Here is a 23155-nt window from a genome sequence, read left to right on the forward strand (position 1 = left end):
CAAAACACAGTTTAAAACACATTTCGCTATTAGCTAGAAAGTCAGTGTCCTTACCGGAAGTGATGTTCCAGTGCTTCGTGCGCTGCTTCCTCTTCCATTACGTTTTCCCAGCAATGGAGGGGGGACAAAATTCCAAATAGCCATAAATAAGCATCATGGCTGTGCTCTGAAAAGTAGAGTGTGGACAAAATAGATTTGTTTAGTATTTTTTTTTACAGTTGAAACATCAAAGTCAGAGCGGGAGCATTGGATATTGCACTTAGCCCTGAATAACGGTTCAGATGGGTCAAGGGGAAATGGCTGTATGGCTTACATACGATTTTGTCAGAATCTATAGAGGCAAGATCTAAAGCCAAACTTAAACAGAGGTAACCATTCTAATTTCCAAGTGTAAGGCGTTCTAGAGTGCTCGAGCCTGAACCTTTTGACTTCGGGTTCGTCAAGAAATGTACTCCTTGCGAATGAAGGTTCCTGAAAGGAACATTCAGTGGTATTAGGTGAAAAAACAAGGTCCTAAGACCAATAGTATTTTATGAGTATCAGCCCAGACCTTAAAATCTAACTGCAATTGAATCAGGAGCCAGTGAAAGTTGGTCAGTATAAGGTGGAATTAATTTGTTTTAATTTTATCGTCCGCGTCAGAGGTCTGCAGCATTCGGAGCTAATTGCAGGCTTTTAATTGTAGCTATGGGAACACCAGAAAGCACCACAGTACAATAGTCCAAACAACACATAGCAGGTTGTGAGAGTAAAGTTAGGTACTTTTGTAAATGCAGTTAGAAGTTAAAAATGTTTTTGAGATGAAAAGAAAATGGTTGAACTTTTAAAGCAATTGGAAAAACCATAAGCACTATAAACCTGTAGTACGTGTTATCTGCCCTAACCCAATATAGAATGAATCTAGTCTAGTATTTTCTACATCCAAAACTGGAATGCTTGATATAGTAATCAACAGCACTTAATTTTGCAAAGTAATATTATGGTAGAGTGATTTATTTATCGTATTTAACAAAATTGTGTTTTAGTTAGTGTCAAAACACAAAAGCTTTTCCAGTCATTCAGGCTTGTAGACTTGTATTCATGAAGAGTGACATAAAGTTAATGGCTGGGCTCCATGTAGTGAATGACTGGCAACTGTAGGCAGCAGGAATGACAAGCGAGACCCTTTCTGAGTGACCGAACGAGTCTGGATCCCGACCCCGTTGCAGAGCAGCGGGTGCATGTCTGGGGCCAAAGTCCCCATGTTGCCATCTTTAATTAGAGCCAATCCCTCTGCCCCTGTGCTCTGTGGCACTATGGTGGAGGAGGGTTGGAGCACTAATGGATGGCCCACCCGCAGCGTGCCTGTCCTTCATGTGCTGTGATAGCACTGGCCCACGCTCACGGTGAACTGCAGATTAGAGGCAAATCACACAACTTGTTTGTCCTCTACACGCCAGGGCAGGACTTTTCAAGGAGAGGCCCTGATGGATTGGCTCGGACCTGTGCGACAGATGGGCCGTCGTGTGACTGATGTCTGTGTAGTTGTCATGGTGATAGCACTGTGTTGTAGTGTTGGAAAAAATATATTAATAAGAACATAATGAAATAAATTACTTCTATAAAGATATTATTTACTTTATGTACATAACGGTAGTTTGTGTATGTGTGTGTGTTGGATGTGTCTTTAAGGGACTTGGCCTAGTCATGTGATCTGTCTGGTTTTGAGTTGTTCACTCGCTATATTCAGTACAGCATCTTTTTGTGAGTGTTCTCCTTTTGTGTTTCTTTGTTTAATGTGTCTCTCGGTTCAATAAAAGGCAAAGATCAACATGATTAGTGACAGTGTTTATCTATTAATAAATGGCAGAACACCAAATAATTTGCTCCAGTTTTTTTCCCCACTTTTCCCTGGAAGATAGCTTGTAATTTATATGTTGATTAGCGGCCCATGGCAAACAGCGGCCAAGTATTTGAAATAAATATTTTGGGCACCCAACAGCACCTTAAATTATTACTGACCTGGCATAAGAGTTTTTCGAGATGTTTACTCATCCTATTTTTTGCTTTGACTTTACTTTGCAGATGCCAACTAGAGGCAATCATTAAGTGCTGTTTAGTGGCATGTTGCTCAAATTCCTTTGCATCAAGCAGCAGCAGCAGCTTTGGAAAAGAGGCTTCCTTGGCTGGTGCATTTAACCTTGCACCATAGCAGGCATTAACATACTATTTGACTCAGTTTGCTGGTAATCAGAGAAATTCCTCTTATTCTCTTTAAAGAGCCCCATTTGTTTCATTGCTACAATGTCAAGGTGTTTCAGTTGTTTTTTTTCACCCCAATAAATTCAATTGCTGCATTGGAAAATGGTTAATACATCGTGTAGGAAATTGCTGCAACACGAATACTTGCAGGTGTAAGACTTTCCTTTTTTTGTCCGACCAAGCAGTGACCTGGGTGGATTGAGCACATAATAGGAAATATAACTACCAAGTTGTTGAAGAACTCAAAAAAACACTTCATAGGTTTCTTTTTGGAAGGGGGGGATTTAGGTGAAGATAGCATAGTCGTAATTACCTCAGTTTATTTGGCGCTGTGGATGCTCAATGAGCTATAAGCAAAGTTACTATGGTCCCATTGAGGTAATCGTTTCAAAAAGCTGCAAGTGCCTGGACCACTGATGGGGAAATTGGAAGGGGTGGTATCCTGTAATTTCTCACACCACTGAAGCGTGTCCTGTGTGGGGCCAGCGATTCGGGCTAGTTTGAAATCGAAGCATAATTTACTTTCCTCCCTGTTGGGAACCCAAGTCATTGCTTCTGACATGCTTTTAACACAAGATGTTATCCAGGACTTCCGTCAGCCCTTAGGACCTACCTGCTTTGTTAATTTTGTTTTTTTTAAATCTTTGCCACAAAAAATACTTAATTATTGTGCACAGATGTTTCTATCCCTGAACCACCATCTTGAAATTGCTGGACAGTAAGACATTTCATTGGATTCTCAGCACAGATGGTGTGTTAATATTTCCATAATGGAATTCAGAGCACATCCTACCAAAATTTCACTAATTGATCACAGCATTGGGTCTGGCTGAATGTATGTCCCTTGGGCTGCAGAAGGGGGCACAGAGTTCCCAAATATTTAAGCAGATCGATCTTTTGGAGGATAAATAATAGCTCAGCTCAACTGTTGGACCTGCATACGCTGGCACTAAGCAGCATGGGGAGAATTTGTAAGGTTGCCATGTGAGCTTTTTCCTGAGAAAACTATGATCATGGTTTATCCCCTGATTTGACAGATGACATCTAAAAAGTAAATTTTCCCTAGCAAACATCCAAAACTCACAGTGCCTGCATACAAGGGTGCAGTCAGGGATTTGGGGGCCAATGAAAAGAAATATTACTGAGCCTTGGCATTATAACCAGCAAAGATTTATTCACTCTGCTTACATAAACTTATGCATTCAAAGGATATCTTTGGCTGTCATTGCCCCAAACTTAAATATTTCCGAATTATAATGTTATCCAGGTGCTTTTTGAGACCCTTTCAGTGATAGAGAAATTTGGTGAACTGCTATTTTCGCTGCCAACATGTTATGTCCCATATAGTGTTGTTTTCTCAACCATTCCTTTCATCAAGTCAACATGATGAGCTATGACAAGCATTCCCTTTATTGACAAAAACGTGATGACAAGTGGGTATGGGTTTTTCTTGATGGCAAGAGCCTGGATGACAATTGTCAGCAGAAAGTGTCAGTGAAATGTGGAATGATTGGAAGAGTAAGTAAAACATGTAGTATGTATTCGATGTATGTGTGCTGCATAATAGAAGGCGCTTTTCCTGAACCAAGTGTCTTGATCAAGCGTAAATGGCACAACGGTGGAATGCAAGTTGAAAATAGGGAAAACGCGCTTCACTTGGGTTCAAGTGCTATGCCAAATGCTCATGGAGGGCTTGCTGTTTGTGGGTAAAATGCAGCAAATAGCCAGGGGCAAATGGGAAATATTTTTCTCAACGAGTAAAGAAATACAAAACGTTGCCATCTTAACGCCAAGACTGATATATATACACACACATACCATATTTTACGGGTTCAGTGTGACTTATAGTCTGAAAGGTATGTTTAATTCAATACATGCTGCCCCCCAAAAAAGCCACTAACACACCACCAAAAAAAGGCACACTCACTTTGATCAGAGCAGCCATCTTCTGCAGAATTGTTTTGATAAGCTTCTGTAATGTCACAACATTTATTCCCATCCAGTAATGCATGAATTTTTTAACTTCAACTTGCATTGATGATGGTAGAGTAAGAAAACTGCACAAAGCATTGTTCAGCACATTCTAAAGATTTTCAATAGGGTTAGAGATTGGACTCCAGAGCAATGAAAGAATATCATGTGGTTTGAGGAGTCCAGATTTACACTGTTTCAGAGTGATGGATGCAATAGGGTAAAAAAATAAGCAGATGAAGTGGTGTACCCATCATGCATAGTGCATATTGTGGGCTTACATTTCACGGTGGTTTGTGGTTCATAATAGAGATTCACTACAGTCAATAAGTGCATTTGCGCAGCTTGACACAAGGAATGTCACTTGAATGTAATGCATCATTTCTGCATCAGAAGGCCATGAGGTGTGCATTGATTAATACCCAACTCACAAGGACACACACACACACCGACGCCACATGCCTCGCTGACACTTGGTCTTCTTTCTGTGCACTCTCAGCCATCACTAATGACATGATGCTTACATTATTTAGATTCTGGAAACAACTTGCCTCATTTATTAAGACTCATATTGCATTCCCATGTAGGCCTACATTGAGGCCACATTAGTGCCATGCGGGTTTACGTCATCCTGTGTATTTAATCAAGCATGTTGTCTATAGTGTATGCGCGCACATGTGGTTGTGCGTAGATTTGCTGCAGGCTTCGCACGATACGTCCTATGTCATCAATGTGAAATATGCATTAGATATCGTGCATTGACGCTTGTGCAAGCAATTCATTACAGCCATCGTTACTGACGGTTGGGAAGATAATGAGAGAAATGACGGGACAACAGGATTATTGGGAGACACTGGAGGGCACATGAGCTGACAGCAATAACCATGCAGTTGACTGCAATAGTATTTTGCAGTTGCTTTGGCAACGACACGCTATCACGTGATTGGCGAGCTAGATAGGCTAATCTACCTGATTGGTCAAAGACGTATATGAATCATCTGACGGAGGGCGATAGGCTAAATGTACCGTAGACTGCGCGCCAGTCAGTTGCAACGCACACAAAGACAGACAAATATTCACACTGCCATTGTGTAGGAAATCGATCCCACGCTGCCCACACTTATTATTTCTATTTTAGGATTTAAGTATTGAGAAACTGTTTTAAAACAGTCAGCACTAATGAGGATGTTATTTTTTTTTTTCACGGCAGAAACTGATAATGCGGTCAGAACGACATTATACCACCAAAAAAAATACATTAATTAAGTCTACTTTCTCTATAATGAGCAAGTATAGTGGTACCATAGTACTATATTATCTCGAGCTGTGTTAATTACTGCAATCCTCTTCTATCTGGTCTTCATTAAAGTGTTTGAAAAAACTCTTAGTGATTTAAAATTACTGCAGAATTCAGCAGTGATTCGGCTCTACCAGAAAGAAAAGCACATTACACTGATTTAGTAGCCCTGCCTTTTCTGTTCGTGTGTTTCAGGTTCGAGTTCTTTCACTAATTCATTAAACCCTTCATGGTCTTGAGTCGTCTTATCTAGCGGTCCTTCTTCTACTATAAAACCCTTGAGATCTCAACTTCATCAGTACTGACCTTTTAGTTCTACCGGGAGTCAGATTAAAGACCAACTGCTAGATATCATACAGTCATTGTCTGTGGAACAGAATAATGGAAGAGCTCAGAGCTACAAAGGTTGTTGATATTGCGGCACGTTATTTGCCAGTGGATTTCCAAGCAGTCAAACCCTGAATTTAATATTGTTTTCTCTTATCATGTACAGTTTATAGTATGTATGCAGCAAAATCCACCTTTTTCATTCAATAATTTTCTGAACTGCATATCCTAACAAGGATCGTGGGGGTGCTGGAGCATATCCTTGCTAACTATGGGCACCTGGCGAGGGACAATCGCAGGACACAAGGATACGGACCACCATTCACGCTCACACTCATACAAAGGGGCAATTTAAAAAGTGTTCTGCATGTTTTTTGGGATGTGGGAAGAAATCAGAGTACACGGACAAAACCCACATAAGCCTGGGGAGAATAAGCAATAGGAATTGAAGGACACAAAGCCAACCGTTTTACTTTTATTTTGTTATGGCTAGTCTTTGTGTTCTGTGGTCTGTTTGTGGATTAAGAGAAATCTAATGATGGCTGTAGCCATCTGATTGTGTAGTGAGTCACTCGCCTGACTTTGGAGCGGGCAGGCGTGGGCTTGATTCCCTCTGGTGGTGGTATAATTGTGAGTGTGAGAAATGCCAGAAGAACAAGCTCCTTTAGAGTAGTATATATAGTTTTCATAAGGAACTTCAAAAGCAACGATATAATGAAATTATGACAAAACACATTTTACTATGGTCTTTGCAATATATAGGATGCAACAATATTGGCCTTGTCTGTTGTTGTAGCCATAAGCATATTCACCACGTGGTGGACATAAACTAAATTATCCACATATTGGATATGGGGAATAAGAAGGACGGCGCTGCCGAGTCAATTATATCCTCCAGTCAGGGAAAATCAAGTTAAAAGTAATCCCACTATTGGATTTACCAGGAGGTCTAAAACACATGATTGCCAACATTTTTCTTTGTTTACCGGATGTGTAAATCGCTATCTGCTCCTCGATAAATTATACATAATACGCACCGGTTATTTCGTTGCCTTGCAGTGGCCAAAGCAGTCGATAAAAACTGCTTTAAGCATCTGTGATAAATCAATGTCAGACTACAGATAAGAGGCCGTCATTTCTTTTTGTGCAACATACTCCTTTTTCTATCTTGTAGAGTCACAGATTATGAAACAGTGTAAAAAAAGGGCATAAATACAAGGTCCTGGGCCCAATTTTCATAGAGCAAGTAAATCTGACATTTTATGAACAGGCACAAGCCTGTGCTTTAAAGAGAGGGTAGAATGCATTGGTTTTGGGCATTAACAATTCTGTCTCATTTGCACCACAAAGCAGGCTTTACTACCCGTCCTCCTCTTTATGGAAGGGGGAAACAGGTTTGATCCTTTTGTGAGTTTGAGGGATGCTTTGTATGAGGAAGTACAAGTAAACCTAATGGCCAGGTTTCTTGAATTGCATTGAATCTACAATGAAATGGACATTTGGAGACCTCCTTCCTTCTCTAGTCATTTTTGTCTGCATTAGACCCCTGGGAACATTAACAATGGTGACAAAAAGCATTCGGCATCCTGAGGCTGATTTTTCTATTTTTTTTTATCCACACAAGAATAAAAAAACACACCATGTCTTAAAAAAAATATATATATATTTTGGGACACAACACAGTCAATCCATATTTGATCAGTTGTTATATTTGCTGATTTCCCATTTTTTTTTTTGTCTGTCTGAATTTACCTTCTGACAAAGCAGTGTCCAGTCTAGCAACTTTATTTCCCCTTCTTTAAAAAAGGGCAATAAAAGTTATTAAATGAGACACACTTTGTGTTCAGAATTTATGTGTGTGAAACAATGTATCAAACTGGTATGACATGTGCTGTAAATATATTTAAACTTGCTTTATTGTCATTCAGTTAACACAGCAGCGATGCATTCATATATAAAGCTAAATGACATCTGTGGTAGTTACTCATAAAGTACCAAAGGAGTTCAAGTAGTTGCAATAAGTAGTTGTTAGTATTGTGCTAAAAAATATGACTGAAATCCAATCAAAACATACAAACAATCACAAATCACTTGGATTAAGTAAAGATTTATTCTTCCACGCATCAAGGCTGAAACTAAAACCAGCCTCTAAAACAAGATTAAGACCAAGATTAAGAAAGTTTTGAAACAATCACGTCCCAGACAAGAACAAAACCTTCAAAACTGGTCTTGAATCAATCTATTCTCGAGTGTATAACACTCCTAGTTGCATACTAAATATGATTTATTGCACCGTCCACATCATTTTAGGAGCTTTATAATACGAGTGATAAAGCTATACTATATAGTCGAGTAGGGACTTGGTGGAAAAATGCAGGCTGGCAGTTGGTGGATGTTAAAGAAGATAACAGTACTCAATTACATCTCAGGAGACGACTGTACTTTTGCCTCCTCTACTTGTACTTCAAATACACTTAACAAAACACTTACCCAACATCGTTTCATGATGGGAAACATTCCATATATTAACACACTAGCACCAGAGGGCTTTCCCTACTTGACCTGCTTTCGAAGGCACAATTTTTCCAGAAAAATGCACAAAAACAGTAAGCTTGAAAACACTATCATTCCTTAATAAATGCCTTATATCCTGCGGGAAAAAAATAATTAATTGGCATTCATCCAAATTGTTTTACTCAGAGCGTAAAATAAGAATGTTGGTGAGTGGCAACTAGTTTTCTGATGCCTAGATGTGGAAAAAAAGACAAAAGGATGAAAATGTGTTGCAACATGCATCAAAATGGAGAAGCAGTGTGTTTCTTTATAAAATCAAGGATTTAAAACTTTGAGCGATGCTGAGGGGAGGATTGTAACATTCTTGTTTGCTGTGATCCAGTCCCAGCTGTGTCTCATTAACCGCTGTCATTATAATCCTCTTAGTCAAATCCCATAATTTTGTCTATCAACAATAGGTTAAGCACTGAGGATAAGGCAAAGCACTGGGACTCGTAACATCTATGTCACTGCTGTTTTAACGCAAGCTTGAAAGAGTCACAAATGGCAACAACAACTAGACAACTGTGGAAATATTCATAGCATATAATATTCTTCTTATCTATTGTGGATATTGCTTTACATTTCCACAGAGGATCTAATGTTATTTCTCTGACTCACTTAATTGACATCATTAAGAGTTCCAATCATCTCATCTGCTGACAATCTATTTAAACAACCTGCAGAAAATGCAACTTGTGTTTGAAATAAAACAAACTGAGCATTAACTAAGTGATATCCAAGGCTATTTCTTACCTATTGTGTGTGATCAGGAACAGAAACGTGTCTTTAGTTTTGGTTATTTTGGTTGCTTGTCTTGTGAGGTGACTTGCTCTGTCAAGCTTCCTTTGACTATTCCACTCAAGATTATTTACTGTCCATGGACAGTATGACCACCCCTGGACTCTTGGAAATGTAGGAAGTTTTGTCTGGTTTAAGTTTCTCTGCCCCCTTCAGGTTTGGAGAGGGGGCAGTTGCATCTCCCTGTTGCTTGATTTGACACTAATTGGCAAATTGGATAGCATGGCAGTATGGTGGAGGAGTGGGTGGAGTATTGGACAACTGGTGGAGGAGTGGTCAGAGCATTATCCTCACAATGCTGAGGTCCTATGTTCAATCCTAGGTCAATCCATCTGTGTCGTGTTTGTATGTATTTGCCATTCCTGTGTGGATTTCCTCCCAAAACACACATGGTAGGCTGATTGACTCTAATGAGGATAAAGTAGTTCAGAAAATTATTGTATGAAATTCAATTCATTCATTGAATTTTCCACCCCCATCTTTGTGCACATTTATATTTTGATAAGGATCTTTTCTGGAAGAACAAAAAAAAAAAAAAAATCTGATTTTAATTGAATGATGTTTTTGTCAATATACTAGTATAATAAAATTTAAAGCTGTCACCACATAGTGCACAAATAACAACAGACAGACAAATAAACAATCAATAAATAAGTAGACTAGTGAGATCAGAAGAGTGAAGCGGACGTGTTCCGTATGAAGTCCAGGATGAGTTCCATGCTTTGCCTCGGATTTATGTTTTAACATTCATCAGTAGGTACTTTGTTTTCAAAGAAAAATGAGTAAGCGCACATATCACTGTCCCCACAATCCCATTCTAGTAGTATACCTGTGTGAATTTATTTGAGTGATTCAGCCCGAGCCTCCCCATGGCCTGACAGCCGCCTCCCTTCCGCCGTGAGAGCTATTTTCTCCTTGTTCTTGCCGCAGACAGCTGGCATGTGTTCCTCTACAAGTAACACTTCGATCGGCTCTATGTATAGAATGCCAAAAATGAAAAGGGAGTAATGAGTGTATATGTCTGCCTTTTAATACATTACATTCCTCATGACAGCGCCATCTTGGGAAAAAAAACATTATTTGGACAACGTCGGCGGGCCGGATTAAACAACCTCGCGGCCCGGACGTGGCCCACGGGCCGTATTTTGCCCATATCTGGGCTATCTACCAGTGATAGTAGTAGGGGATTATGTTATAACATCCACTAGATGGAGCTGTACTGGTGGTGAGGAGTTATGCATAAATTAGATGGAACTGTTGTAGTAGTAATTGTCATCGTGGTTAGAAGTTGTGTTATGCAATAACTAGATTGAGCTGTCTTAGTAGTAAGGAGTTGTGTTATGCAATAAGTAGTTGGAGCTGTAGTAGTAGTATTTAGGAGTTGTGTTATGCATGAATTAGATGGAGCTGTGCTAAAGGGAATATCATAAAACGATTAACCAATATTGGTACATATAAAAGGTGCATCGAATTGTAAGGCGCACTGCTGACTTTTGACAGAATTGTCTTGAAAAAGTCTTTTAAATGCGCATTATAGCATGGAATGTATGGTAAACGTCTATGTGCGCGCTTTTGAAGACTTCTTGCTTCTTTTTAACAGGAGGAATTGTCATGTGTATTTGCATAAAAGTGTAATTATGATAATTGCAAGAGATGGTAAAACATTGTGTGCTGCTTATCAAGGGAAAGAAGTAAAGTAGTTTAAAAAAGAGAGAATGGAAATTAGAAAAAAAACTATTCGCTTTGGTTTTCTTGCAATGGAAGGATATTATCACCTATGGGTGTTTTAGATAGTAATCTGCCAACCACCAATAGAGTTTAAAAAAGAAGGGGTGATTTGGGTTTGATTTGATTCACTGATGATGTGGGATACGAGTGTTTTGAGAATTAACTGCATTTAGAGAACAAATTAAAGTTTGCCTCCTTTTCTGCAAGCAGAGAAACTTGAGCCCTTTTTGTGTTGCTGTTCTGCTATCAGGGGGAATTGTCCATTAATTACGCCTACATACGTCTGATCAATTGTCAGGTCGTATTTTTCTGAGCTGCAAATTAGTTTCCCCTTTGATGCCCTTAGACTGGTAACAGGAGAATGTGTATTGGTTCAATGCTGGATTGCTCCTACCTTGTGCCTTCCCATGATGCTAATAAAGTTCAAATCAACAGATTGCAATTAACATTGTTTTGTCTCAGTTTGTAAGGACGTGTACACACACATCCATATTTATAGACTTGCATGAGATATTGGATGATAATTAAATAACAAGGAAGGGCATATTTGATTTGCTCAAATAGTAGTGGCATTGTTAAAATGTCTGTTTTCTATGTTGGGTGGACAGCACATAATAATAATAATAATAAAAATAATCATGAACGTTATTAATATTCTGGACAGCTTGTTTATGAGTTGATCTTTTGATTCAGGTGTGGTAGAGGAGAGAGAAAGGGAAAACAGACTGGATAGGGGACCTCGAGGACTGGAGTTTGGCACTCCTGCTATAACTCCTCATCATGAAAGTGGTGAATAATTTCTGATGCAAACTGCGCCAATAAAGTTCTAAATGGGTGACTGCAAAGTGTGGCATTTTATTTCAAGTAAGTAAAAGGGTGACCCACCAAGCGAGTTGTTAGTGCCTCAGCCTCATAGTTGTGAGATTGAGGGTTCAAACCTGGGAGTGTCTATATTTATTTTTTCCGGTACTCTGGTTTCATCCCACATCTCAATTACATGCATGGTAGGCTGATTGGACCCTCTAAATTGCCTCTTTGTATGAGCGTGAACACAAATGATTGTCCATCTCTTTGTAACCTGCGATTGATTGTCCCCCAATTCAGGGTGTCTTCCGCTCTCTGTAAGCTGGGATAGGGTCCAGCACCCCCCGCGACCTTTATGAGAATAAATCGGTTTAGAGAAACAAAACAACACGTGCTCCATTTACACAATTAACCTTCACACTACTTAGAGTTTTTGCCAATTTTTTTTTAGGTTTAAGTTATTATATTTAAAAATGTGTAATGTATTTAGAAACAGATCTCTGAATTCTCTTCACAGGGTCAGGAAGACGTGGCAGCATTAGACAACATGAATGAAAAGCACAGAACATCAACAATATTATGAAAACATGATGCCTTCGCTCAGGGATAGATTCCGAATGCACACACACACACACACACACACACACACACACACACACACACACACACACATACACACACACACACACACGCACAGCAATACACTCATGGCATGTCAGGCGTGTGCAATGTGTTTGGGAAAAAGAGGATTAATATCTGTTATTTACATTCGTTCCCCAAAGGCCCCCACAGTAGACCTTCCACATTTGTCATTTCCGCCACACTGTTTCTCAAATGGAAGCGAAATAGAAAGTGTGGCCCTCCTGGGTCCACCTCACAGGGAGTGCGCAAGAAGAGAGCGTATTTGCTCATAATAACAACATGGCCATGTCAACATGGCGCATGAGGCAGCCACATTGCGTGCTATCTTTTTCACTCTTGTAAACAACAACAAAAATGCGCTGCACTCATGCACACTCGCACAACATTTCTTTTTTCTTTTTACTCTCCTAATTAGTGCTTTGATTGGATGGTCACAGGCCATAAAGCAGACATAATAGTGACTCAATCAAGTTCCTGGTTTAGGCTTGCTTTTCTTTGAATTTTTTTAAGTAATCCAAGGGAAACCAGCATTCACAGTTTATGCATTCTTGGACCTTACTTCCTCTCCTCTATCTCTAGACTTCTTCTTCTCCTGGGAGAGAGAGAGAGTAGCAGGGAAAATAAAGAGAAAGTGATACTTGAAGGTATCCCGCAAGGTGGAGAATTTCGCTGCTATTCCTCTAAGGGTCATCGTACTTACTGCATCCTAATTAGGAAGTGCCTTTGTAAAAGGTAAGCACAGACAGTTCCAAGGTCCTGAAAGTCCATAGAGCTATTTTTGCCTTCCAATACGCTTTTCATGTTAAAAAAGTAAACAATGTCCAGCCCAGTAATAAATAATATAGGTTGACTCATTTGCACATTGTTGTTGCCCATAAATGAGCTTCATGGGAGGCAATCATGGTGTCAATTTGCAGTGGAAGGAATGGTCTTTTGTTTTTAATTTGAAAAATGAATAAATAATGAAATAATTCCAAACTTACTGAAGGACAACAATTCATGAATAGAAACATGTGCTGTCCCCAAATTGCACATTGACAGTTTACATATAAAAAATAAAATTATAAAATGCTTTCATTGCTCTTCACCAGTCTTATTAATTAGAATCTTAATGTTGAACGTTGGTTTCAACAATTTCAAAATTGAACACTATTACTCTTGCACAAATGCCATACATGTGTGTTGCACTATTTTAAATAGGAAAACTGCTGCATTTTGATAAAAGTAACATTTTCTACACATTCACAAAGGTCTTATAAGTCCGATTCAAATGAATACATTGCTGGATGAAAAAAAAAACCTTGTGGTAAACAACCCTGACAAATGTATATTACCAAAAGGGCCATTGAACAGATACATCTCTGACAGTCAAACGGGGTCCTTGGCCCTATGCGGGGGAGAACATATTTGTACGGGGAAGAATGAATGAATGAATGAGTTGGTTGTTTTTACAAACGTGAGTTGTCCGCAGTCACAAAAGCCACAAGTCACCTGGACCTGACAGGTAAACATGATGGATTTGGGCATCAAAAGACCATCTCAAGCGTGAACCTGCACAAACATATGCTCAAGTTGAAACCATTGACTTAGTATGCATAATGTTCAGCCATTTAAAGATCATTGTATTAATTAATTTATATTTTACAGGCTGAAGGTTGTCAACATACCATCCATATTGTTGGTGTTGTTCATGTTGTTGGTGGTGTGTATACAGTCATTTTGTTAATCTATTCCTCCATTATTGGTTGCTGCATCACAATGAAATTTGGTGTGTTTATTCTAGGAATGTAAATGCCTAATTTCTCGGAGTCCAATACTTTATTTCTTGGGCTGATTACTGGTAATTTATTGTGAACTCGATTTCCTTTTGGTTGCGAGTTAGGCCCCAGAGAGCATATGTAGTCTTCGTCATAGCCTTTAAATTGTATAGCATACATACTGTATTGCATCTCTTCTGTTGAAGAGAAAGAGCATATACTCTATTTTGGTGAATTTAGTGCCTATATGTTCACAAATCACAATATTCAGTGGGTCTCGAAATGCTCAATATTGTTGCCATCATGGAAAACTCGTCATTGATAATAGAATGGAATGGAAGAACTAAATACGCTGTCAGAAAATGAGTGGTTTAGGACTTTTTCAATGTTATGCACGATGCTTCAAACAATCAGCCGCCATCTAGATGACTAATGGTCACTTTCAGTAATGGTGTAATCGCTATTCCCTCATTTTTATTATTATAGAAACATGACCATAGTGGATGGCCTGACACATACGCTGTCCCGTGGGCTGAGTCACTACAGCTGGCCTGTACCGATGATCATAACTTGTCTGTAATGGGGTGCGGGCCCTCAAAACAAGCTGACCTGCGTCGGCATGGGATCGTTTGGCAGTGATAATTACTCATGTGAGCCATTTAAATGAGTGTGATTAGGCAGTAACAAGCTGAAAGAGGGAAAGGGGCCGATTAGACAATTGCACACTGATTCATAGGCGAGCGGCAAAAACTGAATGCCGCAGGTCAAGACATGTTGCTGGACGATAATGTAGACATAAAAGTAACAATGATTAAAACCATGTCTATTTTTATTCATAGCATGCACTCATAATATAATTGGAGTTATATAGAAGAGTAAATCTGTATATTAGGTGTATAGACATTGAATTGAATGTAAATATAGTACATTAGACTTAACGTATAATGGAAATGTATTGGAGGATACAGATATTTAACGGATACATGCTTATTTAAGGACAAATGGTATTAAATATATTGTAAATGCAGTAAATTTGATTACCATACACATGTAAAGTACATATATTAGTATATAATTTGTGGGATACAGTATATCTGAGTGGGACAGTGAATGGTTGTCCGTCTCTTTGTGCTCTATGATTGGTTGTCCACCAATTAAGGGTACCGTGTCAGCTGGGATAGGCTCCAGCACCCCCCGTGACCCTTTTGAGGATAGGCAGTACAGAAAATGAATGAATGAATAAATCCACCATGAAAAAACTTAATGTTTTGCAGCTAATACTTGCGAGATGAATCAGTAATGGGCAGAGCTCACTCATGAAAGATTGGTATTCCAAGCATAATAGACTGAAAGGAGTAACCCTAGTGACAACATTAATATAGATCGTTGTGTGCCTTTCCAAATCATGTCCACTTGACTGAATTTACCAAAGAGGAGATCTAATTAAACTGCAAAAACGTCTCAAGGAAGATCAGTGGAAACCAGATGAGTACTTCAGTGAATTTTGCTTTTGTGCCTGGGAAGGCTAAATGTGCATGTAATTTATTTGTTTATTTAACTATATATTTTATTTTAAAAGGCTGGATAGCTTTTTCCATATTGTTATAATTACTCACGGTTTTGTGTCTAATTACACATTGTGGTAAAATTGTTTCATAGAGCCATAGTCCATTTTAAGTCTCCAAACTGATATTATTTCACTGTCTTATTTAAATCAACTACAGCGTCATCTTGACAGCATTGCCCCTGAGCTAGTCTCAAAGCCATCCGCCACATAGCCCTCTGGCATTTCCTTCCTCTTTGCTTAACAAAACACACGTCTTAGCGTATAAAAATAGTCAAAAAATTGCTATTTAATGTGGAAGCATATTTATACTATTACATATTTAACAGTTTGTTTTTTTTTCAAATCAAAAAACCTGTTAAAATTTAATACGTTACTTTACATCAGAACTACTGGCAATTTTCAGGAGTCATAGTGACTGTTTTGACTTCAACCCTGCTCATCGATAGTTATTCGACGTTTATGTACCTTGGCTTTCATGTTCAGTGACCAGAGTTGCTTCTGGCAGTGCACAAATATTTCATCACTCATGAAACTTAAATTGGAGCTTCTTTTTAAAGGCAGCTCAATGCCGTTCAGCAGAGGAACAGAAATGCCTACCACTGTGTGCAACTACTGTGTTCCCTTAGCCAAGCAGCTTGTCAAACAATAAATTCATAATATGGCATGCAGACACACGAACAAAAGTGTGCTATTTCATAGCTATGACCGCTGTGTCTTTTTATTATTTAATAAAAAAATATCTATTTTCAATTTTTTAAAAATCAAAAGCTTTTTGCTATCAAAGAATATAGTGTTGAAAACACAAAAAAAAAATAATTCAAACTAAAAATAGGTACTTTTTTTGTGTTAGTCATTGTTAGGCGGTTTCTTTTTAAAATTAATACAAGTGGTTTCTATGGAGGAGTTGTATTGTTTTATCGCTTGCACTCTATGTATATTCTTGTGACCTTTGATGTGTATTTTGAATCATATATTGTTCAATATGAGAAGATATCCCTAATGTCTATTGTGTATATTGTGGCATTTGACAGGAGAGCCTGAAGTCGGGAGAAAGTAATGATGATTTTGAGGATTTATCACTCACAGGGGCTTCATAAAATCATATTTTTAATGTGCCATATTAAAATGGTTGGGCCCAAAGTGGATTTATTTATTTATTTTATCCCACATAGAACCAGTGGGGTCTCGCAACAGGAAACTGAGGTCAAAAAACAACAAAACAAAATTGAAAGAAATATAAATCAGTTTAAGATATGTTTTACACTAGTAGTTTTTCTTCCAATACGTTTGGTCTATGGACGGCTTCTACCTGACAATGAGAATATGCAGACAGCCTAATACCTCCTCAACCTATGACTGATGAATTAATGAAACAAGGACCTTTGCTACATGTCTGTCATTAGAACAATGTCAAATGAGCCTTGGTTGAGGAGTGAGTCAGTGGGTGTGTGTGGTCTGTTAAATGCAGAACTGGGAGTTATCTGCTCAGCTGTAAAATGATTTTCTGTCTCCAGGAGAAGTCGCAAGAGCTTGCGTATAGGGGGTATCAGTGATCTGAGAGTAATTAAGATATGGGCTCACATCACATGAGGGTTTTTGCTGGCAAGATATTATCAGCTAAATTTGAACGTAAAAGACTTTGCTTTAAAATGAGGGACTTTGATTAATTACAAAAGTCTCAAAGGAGACCCCAACCCTCCCACTTGAATTCAAGCAAAGCTACCAACCCTGACACCTCAGGTGTTATCTTTAATAGGTAGGTTATCACCTATAATTCCTCGCAGGTCACGCGTTCATTTGGTTCACGGCTCTTTTTGCCAGGCTGAAATACGTCATTATCTTTATATAAGGCTCTTATGTGCAAAGATTTTCTTCAAAGGTTAACACAATTGAGTTTATAACACAGGCCATGCCTGTTCTTTCACATTCTCCGTAAACCCATTCCTGAGCTAGTTTTTTATAGGCTAGCGTTATAGAGCGACATGAAGTTTGGAGAAATATAGCTGCAGGGGGTTTTTAAATAGTAAAATGAAAATTTAATACTGTTCTTGTGCATTTCCAATAATAAAGCACTCAGTGTTCGCTTAGTAAAACACAAATTCCTCAAAGTGCAAATAAAACAAACCAAAAAACAGTACATCAAAAATGTACTAATTAGGTTTATATACAACTACACCGAATCCTAAAAAAAATCCAGTTTTATTTCGTTTTTTTTTTTACAGTGGTGGTTTCTGTACATATAAGGTAAAATATCAGGGTCAGAGCTGTTGCCTGGCAACCGATTAAGACTACAGGAAGTTGCTGCTCCCAGACATAAGCCCCACAGTACAGCTGTGAATTAACGGATTGCTTTTTACACCAATTTGGAAAATAACACACCGAGAGTTGTTTCAGCGAGTGTTACATGCATGCATTTCATCCTCATGCAGATCTATTAAATGACCTATCGTTAATAAACAGATGTGTTTTAATCTCCTCAAATCTTTGCCAGTCAGGAAACCAACTTGTCTATTTGGTAAATGACTCAAGAAATTCCAACTAAATAATTCATTGTTTGTTGCTATCTAGAATTTAAAAAGAAGCTTGAAAGAATAGTGGTTTTATCAAAGGTATAATGTATTCAGGGAAAAAAAGGTCTTCTGTTTTTCTCTAAACTGTGATATTCTTGATGGATGAAACAATTAAAGAGGAAAGTGATTTGCATAAAACTGCTTTCAGGTTGTTTGGTTTCCCCTTTAGCAAAGTCAATTGTGAATGTAAAAACAACAAGCCTGCGTATTTATAATGGGTGCCCTTTTGTGTTTATGTTCAGTTTTCCAAACGTGCAAATCACCTTCCGGGCCTGCACATGTGTCCTACCACCTGTTCCTTCTATCATTAACTCAGTTCTATTTCAGTCATTTTCACCTCTGTGCAACACTCAACTATCTATACATCTGTTCAGACGATGTTCCTCTATAAAATTAAATGCGTTCTTTCATTGCCAAATGATACCGACACTAAGATCTACATCTGTACTCCAAGTAAATGCCACATTAAACCACACCAAGGACCACCACACATGCTCTACTTGCTACAGAAATAAGGACAAATATATTGACACCTCAGCAGATTCAACTCTTCTTACTTTGGTTTTCTAGGTGTGTTTATAAGATTTGTTTTTACCACTCTTCCAGAAATTGCATTGGTGATCAGAAAATTAAAATTTATCATAGTGCTTATATTTATAACCCTGTTTCATTGCGAGAAGTGATGCAGGTTTCACAAATGTGCAAAACAAAACTAAATGGAATGTTGTATCCAGTTATAACATCTTGAACAAAGACTCTGTATTGATGATTTTAATAAGACACCAACAACATTTAATGAAGAATGCTTGAGAGAACAGAAACAAAAGGAAAAAAACAATACGGCAAAGAAACCAGGTATCGCAAGCATAAGAAAAAAATGCCAGAAAAGTCAAAATTGATTTTTTTATGACTCTTTGTGCATTCAATAAGTACTAAACTACTAAACAAATTTGAATCACCTCCAGGAACTCCTCAGCCTCACTTCCAGCTTTAGCACCGCCATAATTATCATCCTAATTTGTGCATTTTTTTTTATCCCCAGTGGATTTCCAGTTGGTAATTTCCATTCTAAGAGTGCTGAGTGTATGGTAAATCAACCATCCATACATTTTCTCCACTGAATTTATTACCCAGACCTTTTCTTACTGTGAGGAAGCAGCGGGAAATACTACTCAGTCACTTTGTTTGTCACGTGCAGTTCAATGACAAATTCAAGTTCACTGTCAAAACCATTGCTAAAAGGGAGAAACAGCAAGGGCCATGGGACAGAGACAGATTTAGCCACACAAAGGTGAGTTGAAAGATTTTCGGGGAAAATGTTTCACCCTGAGCAACCAAAACTGGGCCACCGAAAGCGAGGAAAGCATTAATCTCCTTGAGCTACAGCCTTGATACATCAACATTTCTTTCCATTTGATCAGCAATTTATGAATTATTTTTCAGTGACCAATTTCTTTGTCACTCCTTTTTAAAAGAAAATTACTTACCGAAGGGGAAGTTGTTGTTATTGTGTTTGCGGAGGAGTAGTTGTGGGTGTATCATCTGTTTTAGAGGCACCATCTGCCATCTAGCCCAAAAGTACATAGGCCACATGGTGTGACAGCAAATGTCAGTGGTCAGGCCAAATAATGCCTGGGCCTGACAAGTGACTTCAGGAGAAGGCCGCGCTGTAACACCTGAAAAATAAAAACACACACCTACACATTAATGTCTTTGGGTCACTAATAGCTTTTGATTTATTCTAGCTTCTTGTTTCAATGAACTCTCCTTATTTAGGCTTAAAATGAAAAAAAGGTTTAGATAGACCCAATACACCATATCTAGTACAAAATACTGTAGCTTTAGTTACTGCAATCATTGTACAAAATGTGTGAATGTTGTACTAATATGACATTCTTGTGCAGCAATTTATCGAATTTTGGCTTAGCTTTGTTAACCATAATTGGGTTTATGAGGAATTGGCACAATTGTGTGAACTTCAAACTAACAATGATTTACTTTTACAGCATTTTGACTAATCTTTCAAGATCCACAAAATATCATCTGTAACGATTTAATCAGGGAAGCTAAAAATCAAAATCAAATCTGTTTGTCTTTACTTGTTGTTGATTGTCGTGCCATTTACTCCCCCAATGGTGACAATAGGTATAAAATAAAAACAGATGAATGTTTTTCCTAACGCTATGGCATATCAGTTTTTGAGGAACAAAATGTATTCTTTTTTTGTCTTTTAATGCAAGCAACGTGCAACAGTGTGGTCAAACTCTGTTCTATTTCTTTGCTTTCACTTTGTGAGTACATCTGAATCAGTTAGAACAAAGCTATTTGGCTAAATGATTGTTTTTTTAAACAGCAGTAGGAGCCACTACGAGGCTATTGCCATGAGGATGGTGATCTACCGATGCCGCGACCTTGAATTGGAATCCCGATTGCAGACAGGATAGATTGTGGGAAAGAATCAGGTGTTTGGCTTTAATTGCCCACCGTGAGATGCGCACACACACATTCTCACAAGCACCCAAGTATTTGTGGTCAGATGAAATACAGCAAATTTGAAAGTGACAAGGTCAGGTGCGGGAAAGTGGAGCAGAACACACCTTCACGGCCATTGTTGATATTTTACCGGATCATGTGTCCTTGTGTTGCGGTGATGTACTACATGCACTCAAGGTATTTTCATGACAGCCTTGCTATAGGCGCTTGGATTCGCACGTGCACAAATCCCTCTTGTCTAACTCTTGCTTCAACTTCTTTCCTCCAGCAGATGACAACAAAGATTTTCCCTTGTGAGAATCAGCTGGGTAGAAATCTATTAAACTCCCCTCCCCTACCCATATCCTAACATTTCCACATCCAAATAACAGTATTGTGTTTTTGTTCGTCTAATGGCACAAGAGAGGCTTTTGTCTCCATCGCCTGCAGGGAGTGATGCTACACAAATCTAATTTAAATGCTGGGAAGCGTAAGGAGCCTGTTTTGGAGCTGAAAACATCATTCTGCCTGTATTTGGGGCTTTTATCAATAAGAGAACATGGTCAATGTTTAAGTGGACCTCGGTAAATCGTGGTTGATCATTCGCTTCATAGCTATCTATGAATGATTTACTGGAGTCATTTGTGTGAAGCACATTTTTCCCCCATATGTTTCATTAAAAAGTACATTGTTTAAGCCCAATTCAGAGATTTAAATAAAAATCTTCTTGTGTAGAGTAAGCATATGCACCCTATTCCTGAGTGGGCTTCTTCAGGTACTCCAGTTTCTACCAACATCCCACAACCATGCATCATAGTAGTCTGGTTGAGCACTCTTAATTGTCCATAAGTGTGCATGAGATTGCACACGTTGTTTTTTTCAGCTCTGCAATTGGCAGTGTGCCCTCTTTCCCATTGTTTATATAAACTAGACCACAATTCTGTGTTAACAATCCAGAAACAAAAGAAAATTGTGATGTAGAAAGTTGTTAATTAATCAGCTAAAGCATCTAGGAAAATATTTTCTCACTAGGTGCCTAAATAAGCCACAAAATACTCACCATTCCTCCATTATTTTTATTCATACAGTCACCCAACATTCTTCCAACCCGTGTTGGCTTTCAAAAGTGGACATTTTTTCCAAGATCATTAAGTCACTAGCAAGCAAAGCAATTATAGCCTTTGTCAGAAGTAATCCTATTTTTAAAAAAATCATTCATGTCAACTGATTAGAAAAAATATTGTAAAATACTCTTGATGAATAACAATGAATTATTAAAGAAATGAATGCAATGAATGAATCACATCAATGTGTGCTGCTCATCAAATCTTGGAACCGATACTTTCATTGTGTGAAATTTAATGGATTGTCAACACAAGGAAATTTTATGTAGATTGAACAGAAATACTCCACTGCCTCTCGTTGTCATACAAAGTGGCGCCATGTTTCCTATTGAAGGAAGGATTATGATTTGGATCTCCTGATAACCCAAATAAGCGCTCTCAATCTCCATCTCCATAATATCAATCAAGCGTTCATTCGGTGATATGAAAGCATAACAATCGAATCGCTTACTCTCCTACCTACAGTTTGAGTGGGTAACCACACTCCAGCAGTGTCAATTGTCGACGCTCAACACAAGTTTCCTCAAATTTTGCATGCCAATCACGAACAAATTCTATCTGGTATCTGAATTTGCCTTTTTAAAGTGCACCAACTAATTTAGATTTTGCAAATATCTAATTAAAAAATTGTGAAAGACTTCTTTTCATCTTTATGTGGGTGAGTGTGCCCGAAGTTTGGCGTCACATGTGAACCGAGGTTTAAAAGCGAACTGAAATATCCAGTGAGTTCATTTTAAATGATTACACATTTTACTATTACCTTTACTGAATAACTGCTGATTTTTTTATATGGTTAGGATATGGTTAGGAACAAGTGAAATGGCTTCACACATGATTGCAGGGAGAGACCCACACACATCCACAAACACACCAGCTGCCACACGCAATAAAGAACCAAGGAAGCTTGGTCTTTTTTACACATCTGCAGGGGGTCAATAACTCATTAGAGGCAGGGAGGAAGGCAGGAGGCAGCTGAGCGATGACGCGGCATATAAGAGGGCCGGCCTATTGCGGATTCTCCGCCTGAGGATATCTGCGTGCCATCCGACCCGAATATCTAAGACGATTCATGGCTCCAGTAGATGTGTCATAAAACATGCCAGGACCACAAATGAGATCCTAAATACTAGACTGTATGTGATTTGTCTTTGTCATCTTAGACTTTATATACTTTTCATACATGTGTATGTAGATGGATGAAAGGGGGATAGATCGATGAGCGTGTTTTATAGCTTATGTTGACTACTTATTTATTTGATACGGATTTATTGATTATTTATTTGTGCACTTTATGATCAAGC

General features: G+C 38.4%; 1 protein-coding gene across 1 annotated transcript in view; it reads right to left on the bottom strand.

The window, feature by feature from the left end:
* LOC144215417 (uncharacterized) overlaps window positions 1–23155 on the bottom strand; it is a 71053-nt gene that overhangs the window by 29828 nt on the left and 18070 nt on the right. The window contains exons 2-3 of the mRNA XM_077744337.1: window positions 19746–19934; window positions 55–166 (exon numbers count right to left, since the gene is read on the bottom strand). Of these exons, the coding sequence (XP_077600463.1) occupies window positions 55–166; window positions 19746–19934 (301 nt within the window). The remainder of the gene's footprint in view (window positions 1–54; window positions 167–19745; window positions 19935–23155) is intronic.

The sequence above is a fragment of the Stigmatopora nigra genome, chromosome 22, assembly GCF_051989575.1.
Source record: "Stigmatopora nigra isolate UIUO_SnigA chromosome 22, RoL_Snig_1.1, whole genome shotgun sequence".
In the NCBI taxonomy this organism is placed as follows: Eukaryota; Metazoa; Chordata; class Actinopteri; order Syngnathiformes; family Syngnathidae; genus Stigmatopora; species Stigmatopora nigra.